Here is a 19126-nt window from a genome sequence, read left to right on the forward strand (position 1 = left end):
CTGCTTTTCCACTTGTAACTCTAAGCTACAATGGCTTAATGTGTTTTAAAGTTTCATATTAAAAAATCCCGGCACATACATGTGTCCATGGTGATGCCCTTTTCCCATGACCGTGTTTCCAGCACTTCTCTACATTTCCTTTCTGCTATCACTGCTCCATGGGGTGAACACGGCTGTACTCAGCCATTCCTCTGCTGATGGACATTCAGGTTGTTTCAGTATGGTCCTAAATATGAAGTATTTTTGATGCTGTTATATCTTTTTCTTAATATTCTCTTTCTTATTGTTAAAATTCTAAGTGATCTGTGGTAGAGGCCTCACAATTAGTTCTGGTATACAGATTCTGTAAGAATTTGCTTTTATATGTAAGATATATAATACCTAAGAATATTATCAAATATCAACTTTTAATAATGTCCTTTATTTAATATACAGAGCTACATCATCCTTAAAATCCAGGCTGGTAACTGATTACCCCATCAGCTCCCTTGCCCATATGCACACTGGTGAGACACGGGGACAAACAGTTCTGTACAGTGTTCACAGTTCCATGATTTGTGAGCCACTGGCGCATGTGAGTGCTGACAGCTCCCACCATCCCCTCAGCACAGTCACTGCAACACAAGCAGGGGGCAGTCAAGGATGTCCTGCCCTGTCACTGCAAAGTGCTGAAGGCTTCTCATGATGAGAGAAAAGCTTACGTACACCACCTGCAGGCCAAAGAAACCCGAGCTGCAGCCGCTTCCTGCAGTTATCTGACATTAGTAACAGAGGCTGGAGTCTGGCTGCTCGAAGCACGTGCTTTACTTTCTACGTAGTGTTTGGTGGGCTGAAGGGCATGCTCACTTCTTTCTCTCTGTCATAAAGCTTAGTGGGACTGTGCGATGCTGGAGCAGTAATCCAGAATGTCCTGAATGGTGAATTCCATCGTAACTCCAGATCCAGGGTAACAGCGCGCTATCAACCCCTCGAAGTGCTTGTACTGGCGTATAAATTCATCTTGCATGGAGTGCCACACCACCTATTGCAAAACAGAAAGTGAAGGTCAGAGCCCTGTGAGGGACGACTCCGTAATCGCACACGGAGCACAGGTTATGAGACAGATCTGAGGATCTGAATGCATGGCAGTAGGAACGTCACTCTGATGCCAATGCCCTCAGCCCTTGTACTTGGGACCTCTGCCTATGCCACTGGTCCTGTCTGTAAACAAGGTGTGGATGCAACAGTCTTCCCTCCTGAGTTAGCCAAGAGGCTGATGATCCAGTATAGGTTTAGGAAGGCCAGGTCTCGCACGAGCAAACGCCCATTATGCTTTAGCTGTTATTACATAAACTCTAACATCCACAACAGATGCACAATTATATGTGGAAGCAGGACCACCGTTCAGGAAGTACAATGCTAACATTTAAGTTCCATTTTAGTCATGGTTCAGGTTTTTCATCTAGAATCAATGGCACAGAGCATTGCTTGATACTGTGGAGGGAGCCATGATGATCCAGGGTTTCCCTCCACCTGCAACTGTGTGATAACATACCTAGCCATGGGGCAGACGTGTAAAGAATTTCAAGACAGAATTCCAGACATGGTGATGTCAGGGCTTAAAGTCATTGAGCTTTACCCTGTATCAGCACAGTGCAATTTAAGTCTCCCAAGGACCTGGGGAGGGTGGAATTATGGCCGCGTCCCAGAATGTACTCTCCTAGGGGTTTCTACTGAACCTCCTCCATCCTCATTGCTGTCAACTTAAGACCTGGCACTATCGCCCACACTTTCTACTTTCCTCACTTAGCTTCTTCCACTGAGCATCATGCCTGCCACTCGTGAGCAAGGGCTTGCCTTGAGAAGTGAGCACAAATGCAGCCCCGTGGGTGGGCGCTTCCACGAGGCTGAAATCACACATTCTCCATCTCTGGGCTCCCAGCAAAGTTTATAAAGAACACAGCCTCACTCTGTCAAACCTGGCCCCACTGCACAAGAGCTAGGCCTGCTGCCATGTTAGCCCACCTCTCTAGTCTCACTCCCTTATCCAGGAAATGAACAACAGTGGTGCCCACGGGAGGCTTCAGTTTGAAGCTCAGAACTCAAGAACTTGGCCCAGATTGCGCAGCTGAATGTGATTCAGGATTCCAGATCCATTTCTACCCCCACCCCGCTCAGAGCCATGGCTCCATGATAAGCAACACTGAGCTCACTCAAACAGTGAGTCAGAAACTCAGCCACCAAAGCAGCCATGCCTCACCGTGGGGAACACAAACATCGAAGAGGAAATGACTACACGCACATAACGAACCCTGCTTACAGTTCACCACCCTGTCTGTGCTCTACACAATTTCATTTGTCTTTAGTTTACTTTTGTTTGGCTTCTTTGAGGCAGGGTCTATGTAGCCCGGGTTATCCGGTAAGCTCACTATGTAGCCTAGGATGACCTCGATCCTGTGCCTCACCTCTCAAGTGCAGGGGAAGGCGTGCACCACGCGGCTATGGGGATTCTCTCAGGCACTAAAACTAGAGCGTGTGTGGGGCGGGCTGTGCAGAGAAGCAGCAGCCTTCAAAGCCAGGCGGTCCTGAGAACGGCCTACCTGAAGTAAGTTCTCCTCTTCACACAAGTGCTTGTCAACCTTCTTGTAGAGGTTATCCAGACCCTTCTTCACTTCCTTGCCGGGATACTCCTTAATGACCTTGCGGAGCTCTTGCTTGTTGAATGCTAGCTGGTAGCTCACCTCCTCCTCCCGAATGCCCTGGGCTACTCGAGCTTCAACCCCTTCAAAGAAATGCTTCAAGGGAATGGAGAGGAGTGATGGGTAAGAGCTACTTTATTATCACCCGAACTCCTGAGAAAGTTTCAATGCATGTAAGCCCACAAATGTTAAAACAGTCACGTATCTCCACGCTACAAGTGAGAACTGCTGGGGACATTTGGATTGCCTTCTGTTTCTCTAACGTGAGCATAGAGAACTATAATCTCACATGCTCCATTTGCTATTTCATGTTAAAGACTCAGGGTTTCTCTCCATCTCTTTCAGCCTCCTGCATTTGGGATTACAAACACAAACATTTATACCCAGCAAAACTATCATTTCTTAATTTTATAATTTTATAATTTATACAGGGGAATGACTCAAGTCAGGAATGAATGAACACACACACACACACACACACACACACACACACACACACACACACACACACACTCACCCACCCACCCCACTACTGGTAGGTGTGGAGGCCAGAGGTTGACATTAGGATACCTTCCTCAGTTGTTTCTTTGCCTTATTTACAGAAGTGAGATCTCTCACTGAGCCTGGGACCCCCTGCTAGGGCTATATTTATTGCCAGCAAGCCCTTGGGATCTGAACTAGGGTTGGGGCGTGCTTTTCTGGGGGCATTAGAAACTCAGCAAGCATCTTACCCTCAAATCATTTCCCATCCTCTTTTACCTTGACAAATCTTTTTGAAATCTTCCCCTAAACTACATAAAAGTTGGCCATTTATGAGGAAAAAAATGGGAAGAACTCAGTCAAGGTTCACCCTCAAGTTTCTGTGTTTGTAAAATGGAATAATAGTATCTTCGTTCCTATCATTGTTCAATTGTATATTATTTATTTGAGACAGAGTTCTCCTAAGTTGCCCACACAGGCACTGAATGTAAGTTATAATCCTCTTGTTTCTGCTTTCTAGGCAATGGGGATTAGAGAGTGTGGACTGCAAATTTACAAATGAAAAGAAACCACAGATCCAGACGCCTATTAATGTCTGGATGCTGGCAGCTTCCTCAAGCACCTCCTTCAAGCCTCATTCCCGTGTCAGTACCCAGAAAACGTATTCTGATATAAACTGATGCAGGGTTCAAAACCAGGAAAACATGGAATAAAAATATATTTACATTTAGTTTTTCAAGGGGCTGTCCTAAAGAGTAAATGACGTAAGACTGAAGGTGATCAGTGTACTTCTGCTTGGCTTCTTTTTTCTCAGCTTCAAGACATGAGATTTTCAGACGAGAAAGCGTTGCAAAAATATGGTGAAAGTTCTCCATCATGACCACATCCCTCGGGGTCTTCTGGCTTTCATTTGCTACTTTCTCCACTGAAACCGATGCAGAAAAGAAAGAAAAACCTCTCTGAGGTGAGTTAAATAGTTCAGGACTAAACACCGTATTTTAATATCACAAGGTCCTCCAAGCCTCCTGAAACAGTGGGTCATCCCCAAACAATACCATGCACACGTGGAAATTCAGTGTGGAGCAAAGGTGACTTCCAGTCAGTGGGGAAACTGTGAATTATACCTCTATGTCAGGACAAATGATTCACACGGGAAGGTTCTAAAATGCTCAAGTACGTAAGTAAAAAGCATCAACAGGATCGTAACCATCAAGAAAAATATAGCTAATTACAAATCAGGTTTTGGGATAGCATGACCTTCTAAAGAATGACTCAAACACAGGAGTTGAAGAAAAGGATGACACAAAACCTGGAAACTCTTACAAGAACACCACGAACAGAATCACAAAGTGCAGTGAACTGAGTGAGAACATCTTGGGCATGTTGGCCAGAAGGGGATAAAAAGACAGAATGGCAGGAATGGCCAGCACTGCAGAATATACAGAGCAATTCAACTTTCACCAAATGCTCACAGCACTAAACTGGTATAAGCTCTCTGCACTAGCACCATAACTTAGCAAAGCCTCGATATATACATAAACCAATTGTATTTCTGGCTGGAAACAAACTAACCCATTCTAATGGCATATTCAGTAAGTAAATAGTGATGTACAGAAACCACAAGGTCATTAAAATGATTAACAGACACTGTGATGGTTAGTATTGTCAGCCTGACAGAATATAGAAAAATGTGGGAAATGGGCCTTGGAGCATGGCTGTGAGTGGTTGATTACATTAACTGAGGTGAGCAGAACTGCCCACTCTAGGTGGTACCATTCCCTGGTCAGGGGATCTATATAAGCATAGAGAAGGGAAACTGAACACTAACAGGCACACATTCATTGCTACCTTCTTCTGACTACAGACGTAATGTAACAGCTGTATCCAGCTTCTTATGACCTCCCTTCCCTGCCATGACAGTACCTTGAACTGTGAGCTAAAATTAAATCTTTCTCAAGTTCCTTTTTTATCAGACTATTTTATCAAAGCAACAGGAAAAAATTAACCTAGGATAGATATCTATATCAACCGACAAGGAAAGATTAAGGATTATAGAGTCAAGTAGTTCTAGTGCATGGAAAATTAAACTAAACAACTTCAATTACAAAACCATACACATAAAGTATGTATGAGACAGCGAGAGGGGCATGGACAAATATATAAATAGAAACATTGTTACAAATAATCTTTCCCTCTTAACGTAAAAAGGCCTGTTTTCTTGTTTTCTGTTATTGTAATATTAGCATTTTATTTTTAGAACCAGATAAAATAAAACTATTTTTATTAGGCATATGTATGCGTCTATGATATGGTAGTCTATAGGTATGTGTAGTACCTACCTAAGCCAGAAGAGGGCATCAGATCCTGAGTTAGAGTTACAGGCAGTTGTGAGCCACTTTGGTGGGTTCTGGAACCTGAACTTGCAGGGCAGCACAGGCTCTGGACCTGTGGAGCAATCTTGCCACGCCTCCAGCTAAACTAGTTAACCCTTTAACACCAAGCACCCAATTAAAAGATTTATCTACCTTTCTCTAGGCTTGCCTTCACACTCACACACACACACACACACACACACACACACACACACACACACACACACACAGAGTTTGGTGCAATATGGCATGATTTAACTTTCTGTTGATTTTTGCTATGAAATCAAATCATTAAGTGTAAGTAATCAGACAGTTTTAAGCAGCGTGTCTCTGCACCAATACTGTGCAGGTTTTATCACTATTGCTCTGTAGTACAGCTTGAGGCCAGGGATGGTGATTCCCCCAGTTCTTTTATTGTTCCGGATTATTGTGGCAATCTGGGGCTTTTTGTTTTTCCATATGAAGTTGAGAATTGTTCTTTCAAGGCCTATAAAAAACTGTGTTGAAATTTTGATGGGGAGTGTATTGAATCTGTAGACTGTTTTGGTAAGATGGCCATTTCTACTTTTCACTATGTTAATTCTACCTATCCATGAGCACGGGAGAGCTTTCCATCTTCTGAGATCTTATTCAATTTCTTTCTTCAGGGACTTGAAGTTCTTATCATACAGATCTTTCACTTGCTTGGTTAGAGTCACACCAAGGTATTTTATATTATTTGTGGCTATTGTAAAGGGTGTTGTTTCCCTAATTTTTTTCTCAGCCTGTGTATCATTTGTATAAAGGAGGGCTACTAATTTCTTTTGAGTTAATTTTGTATCCAGCCATTTTGCTGAAGATGTTTATCAGCTGTTGGAGGTCTCTGGTAGAATTTCTGGGGTCACTGATGTATACTATTATATCATCCACAAATAGTGACACTTTGACTTCTTCCTTTCCATTTTGTATCCCCTTGATCTCCTTTCAGAATGTTCCTGAGTGGACTCTCACATAGGCCTGCCCACAGTACTAAAGCACCCTGTGGAACCTAACTGATTAAAACCCTGAGGCTGAAGGGGACTGACCTCCAGGGCATGGTGGCACCCCTGCCCGCCCACCCCCTTCAGAAGACCCTCACTAAATGCTTCTGTACCCCAGGAAGGCCTGCAATTCTACACAGCAGTAAGACCCTGGCAGGCCAGGTCAGTAGGAGGTGCTTGCTTTTCACACTTGAGAGATGCTCAACTCCTCTTACGCATGTCATCTGCCATAACAACACACAGAGACCACGGTTAAGAAAGCACTGCGGACAGCACACGCTGAATAACTCAAAGCTTTAGACATAAACATGATATCTGAAAATAACTGCAGAGGGAAACCCTTCCATGTCAACAAAGAGGAGGAAACAAACAAAAACCTCACAAGCCCCCCAAAAACCCAGAATCATGAACTCTGGAAGTATTTTGAATAGAGGTTTTTAGAAGGCATCAGTGGCTCCTCAGTGACCCTGAAGTACCATGGAATTAGTTTGCTTTAAACAGTTCTGATGGCAGGAGGTACTCTTGTTTAGAAAATTCCACAGGGAACATTTACAAGGTTAATTCCTATATTTAAAAAAAGTGGTGTAGGTACCCATCACAATAGTCCCAAATAATATAAAATACCTCAGTGTGACTTTAACCAAGCAAGTGAAAGATCTGTATGATCTTCAAGTCTCTGAAGAAAGAAACTGAGGAAGATCTCAGAAGATGGAAAGATCTCCCATGCTCATGAATTGGCAGGATTAATATAGTAAAGATGGCAATTTTACCAAAATTGATCTACAGATTCAATGCAATCCCCATCAAAATTCCTACTCAATTCTTTATAGAGATAGAAAGAGCAATTTGCAAATTCATTTGGAATAACAAAAAACCCAGGATAGCGAAAACTATCCTCAATAATAAAAGGACTTCAGGGGGAATCACTATCCCTGAATTCAAGCAGTATTACAGAGCAATAGTGATAAAAACTGCATGGTATTGGTACAGAGACAGACAGATAGACCAGTGGAATAGAATTGAAGACCCAGAAATGAACCCACACACCTATGGTCACTTGATCTTTGACAAAGGAGCTAAAACCATTCACTGGAAAAAAGACAACATTTTCAGCAAATGGTGCTGGTTCAACTGGAGGTCAACATGTAGAAGAATGCAGATCGATCCATACTTATCACCCTGTACAAAGCTTAAGTCCAAGTGGATCAAGGACCTCCACATAAAGTCAAATACACTAAAACTATTAGAAGAGAAAGTGGGGAAGAGCCTTGAACACATGAACACAGGGGAAATTTTCCTGAACAAAACACCAATGGCTCATGCTCTAAGATCAAGAATCGACAAATGGGATCTCATAAAACTGCAAAGCTTCTGTAAGGCAAAGGACACTGTGGTTAGGACAAAACGGCAACCAACAGATTGGGAAAACATCTCTACCAATCTTACATCTGATAGAGGGCTAATATCCAAAATATACAAAGAACTCAAAAAGTTAGATTCCAGAGAACCAAATAACCCTATTAAAAAATGGGGTTCAGAGCTAAACAAAACATTCTCAGCTGAGGAATATCGAATGGCCAAAAAGCACCTAAAGAAATGTTCAACATCCTTAGTCATCAGGGAACTGCAAATCAAAACAACCCACCTCACAGCAGTCAGAATGGCTAAGATAAAAAAGTCAGGTGATAGCAGATGCTGACGAGGATGTGGAGAAAGAGGAAGACTGTTGGTGGGATTGCAAACTGGTACAACCACTCTGGAAATCAGTCTGGAGGTTCCTCAGAAAATTGGACATTGCACTACCTGAGGACCCAGCTATTCCAAAAGATGCTCCAACATACAACAAAAACACATGCTCCACCATGTTCATAGCAGCCTTATTTATAATAGCCAAAAGCTGGAAAGAACCTAGATGCCCTTCAACAGAGGAATGGATACAGAAAATGTGGTACATCTACACAATGGAATATTACTCAGCTATCAAAAACAATAACTTCATGAAATTCATAGGCAAATGGATGGAACTAGAAATTATCATCCTGTGTGAGGTTACTCAAGCACAGAAAAACACACTTGGTATGCACTCATTGATAAGTGGATATTAGCCAAAAAGCTCGAATTACCCAAGATGCAATCCACAGATTACAGAAAGCTCAAGACCAAAATGCGGATGCTCCCACTCCTTCTTAAAAGGGGGAAAATATTCATAGTAGTGGATATGGAAGCAAAGTTTAGAGCAGCGACTTAAGGAATGGCCATTCAGAGCCTGACCCACATGTAGCCCATATATATACAGCCACCAAAGATAAGATTGATGAAGCTAGAAAATGCATGCTGAAAGGGACCGGATATAGACCTCTCCTGAGAGACACATCCAGAGCACGTCCAATACAGAGGTCAATGCTAGCAGCAAACCACTGAACTGAGAACAGGACCCCCTTGGGGGGGAGGGGAATTAGAGGAAGGATTGAAAGAGTTGAAGGAGCTTGCAGTCCCATAAGAACAACAATGCCAACCAACCGGAGCTTCCAGGGACTAAGCCACTACCCAAAGACTATACATGGACTGACCCAGGGCTCCAACTGCTTATGTAGCAGAGAATAGCCTTATTGGGGCACCAGTGGTGGAAGAGAAAGCCCTTGGTCCTTCCAAGGTTGGACCCTTAGTGCAGGGGAATATGGGGGGGCAATAAGGGGGATGTATACGGGGAATACCTGCTTGGGGGAGGGGGAGTAGAAGGGATAGGGGGCTTATGGACAGGAAACCAGGAAGGGGAATAACGTTTGAAATGTAAGTAAAGAAATATCTAATAAAAAATGTAAAGAAATGGGGTAGGTAAGCCAGCAAGACAGTATGGCAGCCTTCATGTTGAATTCAATTCACAGAAATGTATAACAGTGGATACAACAGAGCAGAGAAAATGAACTGCTTTACTCTTTGTGGACATTAAACTTTCTAAGTCAAGGGAATGGCCAAAATGCTGCGTCTTTTCTATATTTCAAGGTAAAATAAAAAATGGCTTCTAGGGTTGGGAATTTAGCTCAGTGGTAGAGCGCTTGCTAGGGCCCTGGGTTCGGTCCCCAGCTCCGAAAAAAAAAAAAAAAAAAAAAAAGAAAAAGAAAAAAAAATGGCTTCTATAAGATAGTTTGTTTGTTGGAGTTGGGGACGTCACTGAAAGTTACATGAAGATCATACTTTGCCCTAAAATTCATTGCAGTCCACTTGATATAAAAACCAAATCAAAGTTTAGTATATTTTAATAAGTGAACACTAAATACATCAGGTAAAGACATCATATAGACTATTCCGACAGAATTGTACTGTGTATTATGAAATATGAGAACTCAAATATTTAATAGGTATCTTTGTCATGTAATCACTCATACATAAAACCAAACTGGTATTACTGACAATTTACTTAAAAAATTAAGCCTTATTTTTATTTTTTCTTTTGACTTGTTTACTGAGTTTCAAAGGGCACATCAGAATTTTATAGTTGATGCTAATGTGAAAATAAACATCCCTATTTTGCAGTGTCATGAACATACAATACTTGGACATGCTGTGTAATAGTGTAACATCAGTATATCTGACCATAAAGGCAGATAATTGAAAACATTGTAAAATTAAGCCCTTCAATTCTTGTTAAATGTGAAGTATTTGTATCTTGTAACTAAAGACATCCTTAAATTAGGAAAAAATAAAAGAGATGCTCAATTTCACATAGCCCAAAGGGATGCAACGTTGGGGGTGGTCCTGTTGCTGCTATGTATTCGAGTGCTAAATACTGGCCCCCAAGATCTGGTTGCAGACCCTCAATTATACAAAGGGATGCTATGTAAACCTTGCTCCCAAATTTAAAGCTATTGGTTAAATAAAAATAGATACAGCCAATTACTGGGGAGAATGGAAAGAGGTGTAGTTTCAGTTACTGGGCTGGGAGGAGGAGACAGGAGGAGGAGGAAGAAGGATAAAGAAAGATGGAGAGAACGAGGGGTTTCCATTAGACTTGGTGGACCAGGAGCACATGTCCTAGTGGATGCTCCTGAGGACAGACTGATGGAGCGGACAGACTGATGGAGCAGAAATAACCCCAGCAAGACTCCAGCAGCAAGTACTCAGGGAGCAAGCTGGGAATCAACAGGCTAGCGTTAGAAAAATAAAGCGGACTATTTCCCCAGGAATTGTGCTAAAGCTAATCAAAGGCATCCGTAGGATTCTGCCTTGATTACTGGGGGGCTGGATAGGTTATTGTTAATAACTGATAGAGTTTATTAAGATCCATTTGCATTTCAGACTACTGAAAACAGTGCAGTGGGCATGTCTACCCAGCTCCAGTTACCCAGAAACAATGGAAACTGGCACAGCATTCCTAGAACAAAACCATGGAAACTCACCATTAATGAACACGCCTCTGATTAATTTGGTGTATGCTTTGTCCAGATCGCCACGGCGTTCAGCACTTTTGAAAATTGACTCCGCCAGTCCAGCAAATTCTTCAAATTCAGCAACAAATGGAAGAATTCCTACTTTACTTTTCTTTGAGATCTTTACTTCTTCCATTTGCCTTATCTGGTTACTCTACAATTAGGCAGAAAGCAAGGGGAGAAAAAAAGCCAAGCAACTTAGAAACCACAGATGACCAAATGCACACGTCAGTGCCTGCCCAGGGATTACAGATGCTGGCTCAGAACTACAACTGGTGAGGAAAACCAGTCCTCTGGAATAGAAATACTCTGCTGTATTTTATTTAGAAAATAAAAGGAAAAGAATTAAATTTATTAAAAAATGATGCAATCAGGATTTTGAACTTCAAGTCTGTGTTCCAACAATTATAATTCTATCATTCGTGAGAGACAGGGACAAGGCAGGTGTCCAGTAAGGCTAGAGCAGAACCAAGGCCTGGGCACGGAGGATGTCCCTAGGTTATTCTGTTTGGTGGCCAGCCGTGTGCCTAAGCTGGGAAAGTGTAACCATTTCCAATTCCTACTCGTGTAAAACTTTAAACAACAAATTTTCCATGGGGGGAGGGACGGGAGCATGGTGGGTGTGTAACAAGACCAGACCAGAGGAGGGACACTGATTTCTATTAACAGAGTTGCATTTCGTTATTCTAAGACTCTAGCTATCGGGGTCTGGAAAGATCTACGGATTCAAGTACAATTCTATGTACTTCTCACATAAGTATTACATAGTCAAATCACTTCAATTCCTACCTAAAAATTCAGTTTTGAGGTTTGGGGGAAAAGCTGAAGATCTACATGCTGAATGGACCAGAGGGTCAGATGGTAATTTCTAGACTGCAGGTGTTGGAGTAACAAGCTCTGTGAGCTCAGTAGTGACTTGGGCTTCTCCTTCCCAAAGCTCCACCTCATCCGCATAGCCAAGGGTGCAGTGTTAGGGCAGACTGAGAAGGCAGGAGGACTGCAGTGTTGCCACCAGGCCTGTGGGTCTGTCCAGCAGCCTGGGCACCCTCTAACTCTGCCTCTTCAACACCATCCCCCAGGCGGGAGTGATGTGAGAAGAGATGGACTGTGCAAATTCTGTGAATTATACAGGCTAACAGCACTGAACGCTTCCTCTCAGCCAGGCAGTGTGCTGGTAGAAATGACAATCCTTTACGGCTTTCACCTGGGTCACTCACTCTGCCATCCCAACCTTTCTTAGCTCTTCCTTCTCCTTCAAATGTCTTCCTGTAGTAAGAAGCTCCTGGTTAACAATGCTTCCGGAGAATGGTGTGGTGTCTGTGTGACTGGAGGAGCCGACAGCCTTATACACGCCAGGCAAGCCGTGCAGTACTGAACAGACTCCCAATCCAGAGGCATTTTGTTCTTTCTTTTCCTTTCCTTTTTTTCTTTCTTTCTTTCTTTAAAAAGATATTATTTTATGTATGTGAGTACACCATAGCTATCTTCAGACACACCAGAAGAGGGCATCAGATCCCATTACAGATGGCTGTGAGCCACCGTGTGGTTGCTGGGAATTGAACTCAGGACCTCTGGAAGAGCAGTCAGTGCTCTTAACCACTGAGCCATCTCTCCAGCCCTGAGTGCTATTTTCTTAAGTGTTAAAAAATGCATAGGTTTTAATTGCCCTTAATATTTTATCTGCCATTATACTATGAATATTTAAGATATAGGCTATATATGAGAAACATTCAAATGATAAAAATTCAAAAATGCATTAATAAAGTGAATGTATTAAAGAACCGGGCTTACCCCAATTCATTCCTGCAAATTGCCAAAGTCTAACAGGAACAACAAAGCTACTTATGCTGCTTCTTGTGAGAGAGACCCGATGGGTGAAGACGTTATTAGCAACGTGTCTCTCTGTGTAGCTCTGGCTGTCCTGACCTGAACTCAAGGGATCTGCCTGCCTCAGCCTTGGAGTGCTGGGACTAAAGCCACAGCAACTGATTCTTAAAAAAAGAAGCACGATTATTAAACCTTGTAAACTATTAAATAAAATTATAATAAAGTCATCAATTAAATTAAATCAATTTTACTAGAATATATGAAAATAGGAATAAATCCAAATGCCTTTCAACAGCTTCATTAAATCACACCCTGCGTCATGAGGAGCCCAGAGGGTCACTCAGGCAGCAGCTGTCGCCAGACTCTGCATCTTCTCTGTTCCAGTGGGCGATGCTCTCAGGTTCACAGCTCTGCAAGTCACGCACAGCAAACCCCAGATTAAATGAATTAGCCACACTGCAGGACTTGTTCTTGGGTTGATTTTTACAACTTACAATGCATTTGTCAAAGTTCCTCTTCACAGTCACCAAAACGTTTCCTAATGTAGTGCTTAGGAAAGAGGCTGGGTCCACGTTCTGCGCCGTCCACACGTGGTGGCTCATCTTGACAAGCATGTACAGGGAGTTAAAGCTATCAACTTTGTCTCCTAATGCAATGAGGTTGTTCAGCTCTGGTTCAATGCAACGGAATATTTTGATCATCATTTGGCGAATCATATCTTTCCTGTTCAGGAAGTATGAAAAAACATATAGTTAGTATAAACTTTGGCTGAATTCACCTTTAACTGTGACTGTAATGTACTATATAAAAACACAGCTAAACATTGGCACTACAAGTAAAAGTATCAAACTATAATGAATCATTCTTTAGCAGTTTTGAATATAAAACTGGCCGACCAAAGTTAAGTTTTATCATTCTGATTAGCTTTGCTTCAATTTCCAAAGCTGGGCACTAAACTATGCTTTTCTATTGCTAAGAAGTCCACACTACAGTTTGAAGGTTACTTTCTCGCAGCAAACACTAGCACTGACAAATCCACCTATGATTACCAGACAGAGGAGTTCACAAGCCCTTAGCACATGTGCCCATTGTCAACCCAACAGGACCTAGAATTACCCAGGAGACAAGCATTCATTTATAACTGTGAAAGATTACCTATGCTACACTGCTTCTGGACATGCGCGGGGTGGGGGGGGAACATTGTCTTGACTTTGTTATTTGATGTAGGAAAATCTTCCTACTATGGGTGGCACCATTCCCTGGGCTGGATTCTGGACTGTATAAAAAGGAAAAAGAGAGCTAAACACAGGCATTCATTGCTCTGCTCTTCCTGACAAGGGATGGCACATGACCACAGGCTTCAAGTTCCTGCTGCCTTGATTTCTCCACCTGAACTGCAGGCCAAGATCAACTCTGTGCTTCTATCAGTGTTTCCCTCACCACACCAACAGAAGGATAACCAGGATCGCACACAGGTCTGTGTGGGGACCAGCAGGTAACCAGAAATTAATGAGAAGCACTTCCTTATGTCTCAAAGTTTATGTTTTCCAGACATGCAGAGTAATAAATACATACTCAGAGGACACAGGCAGCAGGGAGCCAGAACTCTGTGGCCGTGATAATGAGCCTCCATCCAGGTCTTCTGCTTCAGCCTGAAAAATACTCACACATAAGACCAACACAGTGACAAGTTTATATATCAAAAGGCTACTTTTAAAAACACCTACAAGAAAATATATTCTAGAAAATAGTAATATTTTATTACTATTAAAGTAACTTAATATTGTATGTTTAAGAAAATTTCATGAAATACATTGTTCTTAGATTTTAACAGTTTGTTAACTATGTGTGCAGGGAAGTGACACAGTGCATGTGTGGAGGGCAGAAGACTGTGATGGAGTCTGTTCTTTTTTTTTTTTTTTGGTTCTTTTTTTCGGAGCTGGGGACCGAACCCAGGGCCTTGTGCTTCCTAGGTAAGCGCTCTACCACTGAGCTAAATCCCCAGCCCCGAGTCTGTTCTTATATACTTCACTCTTCTGTAGGTTCCAGGAATAAAACTCAGGTCCACAGGTTTGCTCAGCAATGACCCATCTTATTCAGCCTGCTTTTAGACCCCTGCACCCCAACCCTGAGAAGTACTATAAGGTAAAAAGTTGTAGTTGTATATGTGTACACTATGGCTGTGAAGAGGAAGAGAAAGTGCATGAGGCCAGATGCACGCGTGCACGCGTACACACACACGCGCGCACACACACACACACACAGAGGAAAACATCCAACAACTTTAGAATGAGAATTCAGCTCTGAAAATGCTGTCGGGTTAGAAGCCGGTTCAGTAGTTAGAAGCACTGGCTGCTCTTCCAAAGGACCCAGGTTGGATTCCCACATCCCTATGACAGCTCATCAAAGCCACCTGCAACTCCAGTTCCTAAGCATACTACGCCCTCTTCTGGCTTCCTCTACATGCAGGACACACACATACATGCAGGCAAAATAATACACAATACCTACAATAAATATAAGTATCTAAACGCTGTCATGAATCCTTTCTGAAGCTGTGTGAGAAGTTTACGGCACTCCTACCCCGCAGCGGAGTTTCTCATGCCTTAGGGCGCAGCTCCCTGTGTGGTTTGATTCTTCAAAACTGGCTCCAGTCCTCTCATCCATTCTCATGTCCACAGGCAGTGCATCTGCACCACACTAATAGCGACTGGGGACGGGCAGCACCCACAGTGTCCAGACTCCAAGCTAAGGCCCCTGACCCTCTGTGTCATTATCTCTTAGGTCAGAGCTTTTCTTTGAGAACAGCAAAATATTAAAATTTTTAGGACTTTTGGTGTTTTAGGTCTTATACTCTGTGTCCTAGGCCAGCCTGGAACTCATGCAGTCTTCCTACTAAGCTTCCCAAGTGCTCGGATTATAGACAAGCTACCACACCCCAATTAAAATGGCTTTTTGAATGAAGTTCTCTACAGAATAAATGCAGACATTTCCTGTCTTATTAATTTAGAGGTTGTCAGCTTAAGAATTCTGGAATCCTAGAAATCTGAAACCAACTACCTTCCTGCTTTCTGTATTTTGTGAATAACAAATACTTTAAAGATTGACTTATTGGATAGCCTTCCCTTTCCTGTTTGGATATCAAAACTGTGAGTGCAGAATACAAAAGTAACTAGGCTAACTATATTAGACTATAAATACTGTCCAGTTAAATGTAAGCCATACCATTGACGCAGACAGGTTTTGATGTTGCTGTAGTTTGAAAAATTTACTTATGAAGTCCTGCTCTGCCAGACACAGCGGCTCCAGCTCGCTCAGCACCTGCTCAAAGATCTGCAGAAAGCAAACCACTGACGGTCACAGCACGGCCCGGAGCTCTGAGCTCCTGACAACACTGCACGTTTATTCACTCCGGATCATCTCCCAGTCTAGGATCCCCCAGTGTGCCACAGACAACGCTCCCAAGACTGACAGAGTAATTCAATATTGGAGTGAAACACACTGAAAAGAAAACTCACAGTTCCTCAGTTCAGATCTGGGAGGAGGAAGACACACTTTGAAAATTACCTGTACCATGGCAGCCGACAGTGAGGCCATTTCTTCAAACTCTGGATTCTGTCATTCTTCAAACAACTTAGGTGTGACTTTATTTACACATCATATTTCTAACAAGTAAATGCCAATGACTCTTTTATGTTACTGAATTGATAAATCAAATTTTAGTTGCCCTTTGGACTGGGATTTTTCAGATCCAACCCAGAATTGGAAGGACAAGGCCTGCATCTCTGAAAACACTTCAGGCGATCACAGTGTTAATGTTAAGAACTGCCTGTTATTTTACCTTATCAAATTTGGTTCTGTCGGCCACATCGAGGTCAGAAGCGGACATGTTCCCCATGTCCAGCAGGGAGGATGACTGGGACCTGCGACTGCCCGAGCTCTGAACACTGAGTTTATTCAGACTAGAAGTTGATCCAGTGAGTTTCCCAGAGCTTCCATGGAGACCTAAGAAACAACAGAACTTTGAAGGTTGTGTCTCATGAAGAAAAGACCTATAATCTGCCTCGGGGCTACCTTCTAGAGTATTGTCCTCCAGGACTCAGATTCTACTACATCTTCTACAGAGTCCTTGCTGTTCCTTAACACCAGGTCCTGCTGCAGAGAACACTGTAAGGAAAGCTGCATGCAGCTATGGACCAGGATGGAAAGGACCTTACTGACTGGATCCTGCCCTGAAGGTAAAGCTATGGTGCTCTCTAAGCCAAAGCAGATGGGGCACCGATGAGGGTCACTGAGGACTGTGCTAACACTGCAGCTGACCCGACCTTGTGACATTCCTAAGAAAACCCAAAGCTGAGTAGTAACTGTCTGTCTTAAACAGCAGTTCATTAAGGTGACCCACACTATCACTTCTTGACAAATTTCCCATCAAAGTCCATCATTTATTATTAAATTTAATATGTTCCTGAGTCTAGAAACCCACACTAAGGAACTAATGGCTCCTTCTTAGAAGAACATATAATGTTTGGACTCAGAATGTAGACAGTAAGACACTTGGAAAGCCCGTAGTTCTTGACTCAGTTAATTTACACCATTTAGTAATGGCAGAAAGGGAAAATAGTTATAACAGGGGCAATTCCAGCTTTGGCCTCAGTATACAAACCACTACCAGATCCCTTTAATGTGCGTGTGTGTGTGTGTGTGTGTGTGTGTGTGTGTGTGTGTGTGTGCGCGCGCGCGTGTGGGTGTGGGCAGAAGCCAGAGGTATGGGATCCCCTGGAGCTGGAGTTACAGGGGTTGTGAGCCTCCCGACCCGAGTGCTCTCAGCTGCTGAGCCCTCCCTCCAGTAACAGTTAGACTCTTCTAAACATAACCTGTAACAGAAGTGCGGTGTTAAGGTTTTCCATACATTTCTGACAACAAAGCTTTCACTCCTCACTGTGTAACTGTAACCACGTCACTTATTTCTTGGATGTACAGACAACCACCATGCTGGGTTTCTTTTTCCAATACCTGGCGATTCGGTGCAATGAACGTATCTGCTGTTAATGTTTCTCAAGACAAACAGCTAGCATCTAGACAGTAACACCATGCACTGAGAGCCTCCCAGCATGGTACGCATACTCACTCTCTGTCTCCTGTTTGACAGCACTTTCTTTTCGAGGCAGTGTAGCTGTGATGGATTAGGTTGCAAGCATCAAAGACAAAGACAAGTTAATAAACGCAATTTGCACAAACCATGCACAACAGGCAGTTAAAGCTCTAGTTTAAAAGACACATGCAAAGAACCATGAGAACTGACTAACAGGAAGTGCAAACACGTGTGTAGTTACTCAGTGACTATTGAGAAAGTATGAGAAGTTTTACAGACCTTAAATGTGGGACTTCTACTCATATTTTTCCAAGTAAAATATCAGGGTTTAAGTCCTCTCCCCCAACCTTTTAAATGTATGGGATTATTGTTTTAGTTTAGGAAGTTGGTACACTTATGTTTAAAAGAATGAGTTCATAAGGTTTTGTTTCCTGAGAAAAATGAAGTTCAAGTAATTTAATACAGTACGGAATGAAGGGGTAGCTTTGACACAGCAATTGTACTCTGAAAGCCCCGGAAGGACATCTTCAGCACACTAATCTTTTACTCTATCTGTTCAAGATTATGTCAGTGGGGCTTTAAGACAGTTTTATAATTAAAGTCAAATGTCACGCTGATTTCTTGGTGAGTAGCCTATGAACAGAAGGCTGAAAAGTGGGAAAACAGCAATCAGGAGCTCTGTGGAAGACTGAGGCTGAGGGACAAAGGAGTAGGGAAGTCTGAACTCTATTATGGTCATTGGCATTTTTTTTACTCTCAAACTCTGTTCTACATAATATCTATATGTCAACTTCAGAGCTTATGCTGCGAAATATTCTGAGCTCAAACTCAGAAGTTAAGGTGAACAGTAAGAAATAAATCACATAATATGATTAAAGAATAAACTATAACCTAAGACTGTCTTGAAAACAGAGACTGATGTGTCAGCTGGCAACAGCATCGCCAGACACACCCTGAGCTGGTGACTCCAGTGCTGTTCTAATCCCACCTTCCACCCTGGAAGCTCAAGGGGACGTGAAACCAGAAGCCCCGGACAGTAGTGCAGCAAACCCCACAGTGCAGCTGATATCCACTGAGGCAAGCACCCCTGCCCCGGCCCTCACCTGCGCAACGCAGTCTATTTCAGAGGATTTGGGTTTTTTAAGCGGACAGTCACGACTAGTTACCAGTACTGCTTCTTAGATCATGACTAGTTACCAGTACTGCCTCTTAGATCACGACTAGTTACCAG

The 19126-nt window shown here is 42.7% G+C and overlaps 1 protein-coding gene and 1 long non-coding RNA gene across 28 annotated transcripts in view; one reads left to right on the forward strand and one right to left on the reverse strand.

Moving 5' to 3' along the window:
• Positions 1 to 402: 402 nt before the first annotated feature.
• The window catches only part of Exoc1 (exocyst complex component 1), a 49020-nt gene continuing 30296 nt past the window's right edge, over positions 403 to 19126 (reverse strand). For 8 of the 24 annotated variants that reach the window (NM_001401331.1, XM_087582965.1, NM_001401333.1 and 5 more), the window contains 9 exon segments: positions 403 to 1021; positions 2580 to 2774; positions 3884 to 4083; positions 10947 to 11130; positions 13298 to 13526; positions 14379 to 14455; positions 16029 to 16136; positions 16645 to 16808; positions 17932 to 17976. In NM_001401331.1, coding sequence (NP_001388260.1) covers positions 869 to 1021; positions 2580 to 2774; positions 3884 to 4083; positions 10947 to 11130; positions 13298 to 13526; positions 14379 to 14455; positions 16029 to 16136; positions 16645 to 16808; positions 17932 to 17976 — 1355 coding nt within the window. In that variant the 3' untranslated portion in view covers positions 403 to 868. 24 annotated transcript variants of the gene reach the window in all.
• LOC148001302 (uncharacterized) lies at positions 868 to 11352 on the forward strand. Of its 4 annotated transcripts, none has more exons than XR_015637384.1 (4): positions 868 to 1044; positions 3679 to 3802; positions 3973 to 4122; positions 10846 to 11352. It is a non-coding gene; the product is annotated as an uncharacterized LOC148001302 (long non-coding RNA). The 4 variants fall into 4 exon arrangements; XR_015637386.1 differs by lacking the exon at positions 868 to 1044 and adding an exon at positions 2629 to 2801; XR_015637387.1 differs by lacking the exons at positions 868 to 1044; positions 10846 to 11352 and adding exons at positions 2629 to 2801; positions 6498 to 9518.

The sequence above is a fragment of the Rattus norvegicus genome, chromosome 14, assembly GCF_021556685.1.
Source record: "Rattus norvegicus strain SHRSP/BbbUtx chromosome 14, alternate assembly SHRSP_T2T, whole genome shotgun sequence".
Lineage (NCBI taxonomy): Eukaryota > Metazoa > Chordata > Mammalia > Rodentia > Muridae > Rattus > Rattus norvegicus.